Raw genomic sequence first — 7,327 nt, forward strand, 5'->3', positions numbered from 1 at the left:
AGTATATATATATATATATATATATATATATATATATATATAGTTTTACGAAGAAAAATAGACAAATTTTTCGAAGGTGTGATCGCTCAAAGCTTTAAGCACTTGGGGTGCTATTATATGAAGCGCGCCGCAAATGCGGAAGACAAAATTAACTAAACTTTACTAGGTTTCCGCGCGTTCTCTTTCGTTTATTTTGATCTAATATTACATGGAGAATAATTACACAAAAGCAGAATGATATAGTGAGACTGGCGTCCCACGAGTGGAAATTTACAGCGGAACGAGATCAATCACAAAAACAGCGAGATCAATTACAAACAGAAAAGAAAGCAGAGTAATGACTGCAGAGTTGGAATTGATCGCGCTTTTCCGTTCTGCTATAAATTTCCGTTCCAGCCTGACAAATACACTTTTGTATTTATTTAAAAAATTATATTCACTTAATTCATTGCAATTTTTATTAATATGCTTATCTTTTTAGCTTATGTATTGAATACAAGCATTTTAATCAATAAATCATTAAAAATTAATAATTTCTAATTTCTCGTTCCGCTTTTCCGCTCAAATTGTGCTCCATTAGGATAGTAATATTAGGATAGTAATATTAGGAGATCAAAATAGGCGGAACAGAAAGCTAGTAAAGTTTAATTAATTTTGTTTTCTGCATTTTTGCATTTTCGCGCTTCATGTAAGGATGCGTTTATACCTTGATGAAAAACAGAAAACGAAAAAGCAGTGGTCAATCAGAACTCGCGTTCGTAATAAATAAAGCCGAAATTGTCAATTACCAGCGCAAATTTTGATTGGCTACTACTTTTCTGCTTCCTGCTTTTCCGAACGCGTCCTAATAGCACCCTTATGATCATCATATGATCTTTATTATTCATAAAACAAGACTAGAAACTGAAATCGTCCAAACATAATAATTCTAGGTCTGTTCTTTTTCGAAGAATTTTGAACTAATTCTGAACTAGCAATAATTTATAGTGAAATAAATTATATTTGTCTAAAGTCTATTCTACAATTGCGTAAACAATTGTAAGAATCGATTAGCGACAGTCGCGTATTTTTCTCATATTTGACTGATTGGTTAATTTTTACAACTACAACCAAACAAACCTTACAAATATGCTTACGCAATTGGTAGAATAGGTTTTAAGCGTCGTCTATAATGAGCAGTAAGCAGTAATGATAAGATTGTAAAGTCTCAGACACAATGCGAGAAAATAGCGATAAAAATAACATGATTTCAACCTATCCGAAATTATGTAATCTTAAGTTTTTTATGCTTTATATAATATTAGAAGATCAAAATAGGCGGGACAAAACACGCGGAAATCTAGTAAAATTTAATTAATTTTGTCTTGTGTCTTTAATTTATGGTCCTTTAATTTATTGCCGTGTATATATTACACCAATGTATATATTACACCAATTTAAGTTGGGAAAAAAAATAGATTGATTAGCTTTAGGACCAGAAAATTCCTCCAATCAGGGATATCTTCGGATTTACCTGAACGCTTCCGGATGTTATGTCATCCTTGTTTACTGTTTGCTAAACAAGAATAGAGTGACATCTGGTTGGCACTCGGATAGGAATCTGTTGCCCAATAGTATCATAATTCCCTCTCTTCCCAAACAAAATTTCTCGTGTTACTTGCTATTTGATCCCGGGCCGGATCAAAATCGAAGAAGCTCCTACAGCTTCATTCAGAATATTTCAGAACACTGCCAAAAAGAAATTGCTGATGTTATAATCCGAAAATTAAAAGTGATATTCAACGTTCAACATAACTTGGTAAAATTGTTACAAAATATTATGATATTGATTTCAAATATAAATGTATATAAACATTTTATATATGTATATGTATCATGTAGAATATACATATAAAATGTGACCAGATTCCCGCTCCCGGATTGTCCCGCCATAGCTATCTCGCCAAATATGGATATCAAACTGTGAGAATAATTGTATTATTTTTTCAAAAAATTATTATTGTAATTATCTTTAGCCTCATATATTCTCTTTTTCTCCCCAAACGTAAAGTTGTCCCAATTTAAATCTGAAAATATCCGGTCACGTTACGACTTTGCTCCATTGTTATTACTAAAAATTTATAGTTCAAGTATATTATAGATTTTCACTATCTGTAGTAAACGGAACGCAGCACATGTGTAATGATATCGTGCATTATGTCGAGTTTAATATTTAACATAAGCATTATTTTTTAAAATATTTTTTAACCTTTAAATTTTTTATTGAACTTTTCTTAATTATTTTTAGAGATTGGGCGTTTTTGTTCTATTTTGTCTTCCTGTCAATCTTATTTATTAATTTTTTAATCATTAACATTTCATGAATTTTAATCATTAATCATTTAGATAAAAATGTCTCAACGAGGAGGAGGAGGAAGAGGAAGAGCAAGCCGTGGACGGGCAATACAAAAGCAGACAAGTTCTAGGCATCAGCAGGAACAACAGCAACAACAGCAACTTCCACATGCTCAAGCATCTACGAGCACTGGAGCTATTCGCAGACCAGGACAACCTACTACACAATCGGTAATATACAAGATAGATACTAAAAGACTTTACTATAAAAGTTTTAAGCAGTAATTTCTCATACAAATTTAAGATGAAAATTTCATATGATCATATATTCAAAATGTTTCAAAGATACAAAGTATCAAAGCGTTAAAGGAAAAATAGCACTTTTTTCAAAAATTTTGAAAACTACTCGCTGAAAATCACAAAAATAGTATACAATTCTTGAAAAAAATTAATTTATCTTTAATTTGCGTATTTGTTGAATGTTGTATGATTTTTTTACTTTTTTTTAAATTATTCAACATTGAAGAAAAAAATGTCTTTTTTTATTCACGGAATAGCATTCTATTAAAAAAAAACAAATAGAAAAATCTAATTTCCTCTTTACAGTGCATCTATCAGTTTTATATTATACATGATATATAAAGAAACATAAATTCTTCACAAAATCTTGAAATCTTCACAAAATGCGAATTTGCTATAGAATCAAGCAAATGTTGTTTTGCTCAAAGTTGCTTCAAATACGAAAGATGTAAATTGCATTAAGGTCATAATTTTTTTAATTAACATTTCTTAGAAATATTAAATGAATGATAACGTGTCAATCGTTTAATTTTTATCATTTAAGTGCAGTTTGCAAACAAAAGTTTCTTTATATCGAAAAAATTATAAAACAGTTTTTGCAGGCAAAGTAAATAATCTCTTAATTTTTTTTGGTAGTGTATATATACAACTTGATAATAACTATTACAATAATAACTTGTTTCTTGAAGAGAGATTCTACTCTAGAGATTCAAAATTTATGTACTTTTCATCAATATTTTTTTATAAGGAAAGGAAGGAGATACCAAATAATGTTTTGACATTGACATATCTCAGCATACATTTTTTTTTTAATGGCTGTAGCATATAGGAATGCATTAGCATGCGTACGTGACCAATTATTGACAAAAAATCCTGGCTATCGACAATTTATCTGAGACAAAAAAGTCAATGAAATTATTAAAATATATTAAATTTGTGGGGCCATGAACCTCATTTCATTAAAAAAAATTTGAAAATTTACAGAATGGCAATTATTTGAAATTGTCAAATTTTTTTTGAATTTGTCGAATTTTTTTTTCATTTTCAACCTATTCAAAGAAATAGTTATTTTAGAAAATTTATGACATTTCCAGATTCATGGCCTCATGAAAATTGTTTATTTTATGTGGGAAAAAACATCAAGTCAATCTTTGATGATTGGTTGAAGCTACATTCTGCAAGTTTGAAAAATGAATTCGAAAAAAAACGTGAAAAAATAAAGTTTTATTTTATAATGATTTTAGTTAACTACAATATTTTGCAACTTACATTTAATCAGCGGTTCCTGATCCATATGTCAATTTTTTTTCTGTTCGAAGAACAAATTTTGCTGCATTTGAACCCTTCTTTCGATCCTTACTTCTTTTGCACGTATAATACCGTTAAACTCATTTAATTTTCGACCGATGCAAAATCCAGTTTAATAAGTCATAAATTGTAAAAAAATGATAATGTAAAAAAATATTATCTTTAAAAAATATATTTAAAAAATCGATTTTTTTGACTTTCCGAAGTAGAACCTCCCGTTATGGGCCTTCTAGAATAAGCCATTAGTTATAAATCAGAAGTCGGAAACTAAAAATTGAACAATCACAATCGTCAATTTTTACATAAATCTAAATTTATTTTGTCAGAGTACTGGACGCGGTTTAATACGTGTTGGTGAAAAAGGTGACAGTGCAATTGGACAAATAGGCAGAGGTTTGGAAAAACTTAGTATTCAATCTACTGGTACATAATTTTATTTTCTGATTTTTAGATTTATTTTATATTGTGCAAACATAATACGTTTAAATTTTTCGTTTTATTTAATTTTTCATTATTTTAATAAAATTCTTTTTAGACGTAAAATTGATAATAAAATTGTGTAATAATTATATATATACACATAAAATTTTTATTTAGACTCTTCTGTAATAAAAAGACATTGGTACATTTTTTATGATACATAAATGAAATAAGCATATTCTTTGTATAACACAATTTTTAGATGTTTATGACTTTATATATATTTTTATAATCGAAATATTTTAGAAATTTATATCGTTGTAAACATGTTCTTTCTTCGATATTAAATGAAGAATGAATTTTTTTATGTAGCTGGTGGTAGTGGAGATGCTGGTGCTGTAGCTATTGTGGCATCTGGTAGAGGTGCAGCTCGTGGCAAAAGAATTTTGCCTACAGATATTTTTGTGACAAAACCGAGTCATGTAGAGAATAAAAAAGGTAAGCAATAATACATAATATAATAATATATATACAGAATGTCTTCATATAAGTGATCACGCCTTTTTATCTCTTAAATTAACAGAGATAAACCTAAGTACAATAAAAGTGAAACAAACGTATATTTGTTTCGAGAGTTGAAACATTTATTATAATGTTGAAATTGATATAAAAATGTTATTATACATAATAATATAATAAATGCTTGTGTTAACTCTTATAGATATTTTACATTTTTTAATTATTTTTCGATGTCTATTTTCGAACGTTCTAAATTTGATGTCAATATTAACCACAAAATTTTTGTTTTATTTTACGAAAATTACATTTTTATATATACTCTAATTTTCAGGTACATCTGGCATTCACAAAGTAATAAAAGTAAATTACTTTAAAGTACTTAAAGCAACTGATTGGGCTCTTTATCAGTATCATGTTGATTTTTCGCCTGAAGAAGATCGCACAATTGTGCGTAAAACTTTACTCAAAGTACATCAAAAGAAAATTGGTGCATATATCTTTGATGGCACTGTAATGTATACAAGTTGCCGATTATCTGATGTAAGTAATAAAGGCATAGATGATATAGTATTCATCTCTCATGAATGTCGTTTATGTATCTTTCAAATGCATAAATGTAATCGAAATCTTTTTTAGCGAATGGTATTTACTTCAACTCGACAATCGGATGAACAGCATATAACAATTACTGTTCGTCTTGTTGGTGATATGTTGGTAGGAGATCCTCATTACATCCAATTCTTTAACATACTTGTGAGAAAATGTTACGAAGTTTTAAAGCTAAAATTGGTCGGTCGCCATTATTTTGATCCTAGAAGTAAAGTAAGTACATTCATAGATGCACTTGTGTTCAGAGAAAACTCTGTGCTCAAGAAATAATTGTTCTATCGTGTTAATATAGATTGTTTTGCCGGAACACAAATTAGAATTGTGGCCAGGATATGTATCATCTATTCGTCAACATGAACGAGATATTTTAATGTGTGTCGAGATATCAAATAAGGTTATGAGATTGGAAACTTTGGGAGATATCCTGAATAACTTTTATCGAGAAGACCGTAATAGATTCAGAGTAAGCTGCACTTTGTTTTAAAACTTTTTAGATTTTTGCTAGAATTCTTCTATAAAAATAACTTTTTTTCGAGAAGATTAAAATTTGTTACATTGTTATAGTTTCCTCATTGTAACTATACTGAATTATACTTGAATTATACTTGAATTACAAGCGAGAAATCATGTGAGTTTCTTTCTTACATTATAATGTATTCTTATGTAGTGAGGAAATAGGACCTTTGAAATGAAATTATTTATTGTTCTATTTTGTTTTTTATTTTAATTATTCATAATAATACTTTTATATTTTTTTATTGCATTGCAAAAATAAATAAATGTATATGTGTATATGTATCCTGCAGGAAAATTTCTGTAATGCTGTGATCGGCACTGTAGTTCTTACTGATTATAATAACAATACATACCGCATTGAGGATGTAGATTTCTCAGCTTCTCCCAGCAGTTCATTTCCTTTGAAAAACGGCGAAAATATAACGTATATAGATTATTACAGAAAAAAATATGATATTAGAATTCGAAATCCTGGACATCCAATGCTGGTGACGAAATCCAAAACAAAAGATCGACAAGCTGGAGAGGGAGAGCGTGTTTATTTAGTTCCAGAATTGTGTCGTGCTACAGGTACGTTATGTTTTATTGATAATTTCCATTTATTATTTCTTTTATTATACTTCGTCTTATACTTTGATTTTAATAGCAAAGAAATATTTTCTTTGTTACTATAAATTTATGTGAAGTATAATTTATCTATTATTCCTAATGTGATGCTGTTGTTTATTTGCAGGTTTGACTGATTCCATGAGAGAAAATTACAGACTCATGTCAAGTTTGGCTGTTGAGACACGTCTTCAACCTGGAAAGCGTATTGAAAAATTATTAAAATTTAACAAAAGACTTTGTGAAGACCGTACTATCGTGCAAGAATTATCCGAATGGAATTTACAGCTAGATAACAAGTTGCTTCAAATTCCTGCGCGGCAGTTACTTAATGAGAAAATCTATTTCGGCGGGGACGTATCTGCCAATGCCGAACAAGGTGATTGGACAAAGGCAATGATGAACAAAAAATGTGTAATTTCTCCAAGATTGAAAGAGTGGGTCTTTTTGATTTCGGAAAGGGATAGCTCTCTCGAACAGGTATTGCAGATCTTTATTAAAGATTATTATACTGCTACGATCACTAAATATAAATATATTTATATCTATATATATCTATATATATATATATAGATAATTTATATACATATGTATGTACTTATAACATATATATGTATAACATACATGTGTATAATTATATTAGTGATGCACTAGATCATACAAATTACTGGATATACCGAAAAGATCAGATATTCGAACTGTCAGATATACCGGA

General features: G+C 29.0%; 1 protein-coding gene across 1 annotated transcript in view; it reads left to right on the forward strand.

The window, feature by feature from the left end:
• The first annotated feature begins 2,391 nt into the window (after positions 1-2,391).
• LOC105624611 (protein aubergine-like) overlaps positions 2,392-7,327 on the forward strand; it is a 7,787-nt gene continuing 2,851 nt past the window's right edge. Inside the window, exons 1-8 of the mRNA XM_012205971.1 lie at positions 2,392-2,565; positions 4,269-4,365; positions 4,735-4,860; positions 5,213-5,421; positions 5,518-5,703; positions 5,783-5,953; positions 6,297-6,576; positions 6,740-7,092. Of these exons, the coding sequence (XP_012061361.1) occupies positions 2,392-2,565; positions 4,269-4,365; positions 4,735-4,860; positions 5,213-5,421; positions 5,518-5,703; positions 5,783-5,953; positions 6,297-6,576; positions 6,740-7,092 (1,596 nt within the window). The remainder of the gene's footprint in view (positions 2,566-4,268; positions 4,366-4,734; positions 4,861-5,212; positions 5,422-5,517; positions 5,704-5,782; positions 5,954-6,296; positions 6,577-6,739; positions 7,093-7,327) is intronic.

The sequence above is a fragment of the Atta cephalotes genome (genome assembly GCF_000143395.1).
Source record: "Atta cephalotes unplaced genomic scaffold scaffold00003, whole genome shotgun sequence".
NCBI classification, from domain to species: domain Eukaryota; kingdom Metazoa; phylum Arthropoda; class Insecta; order Hymenoptera; family Formicidae; genus Atta; species Atta cephalotes.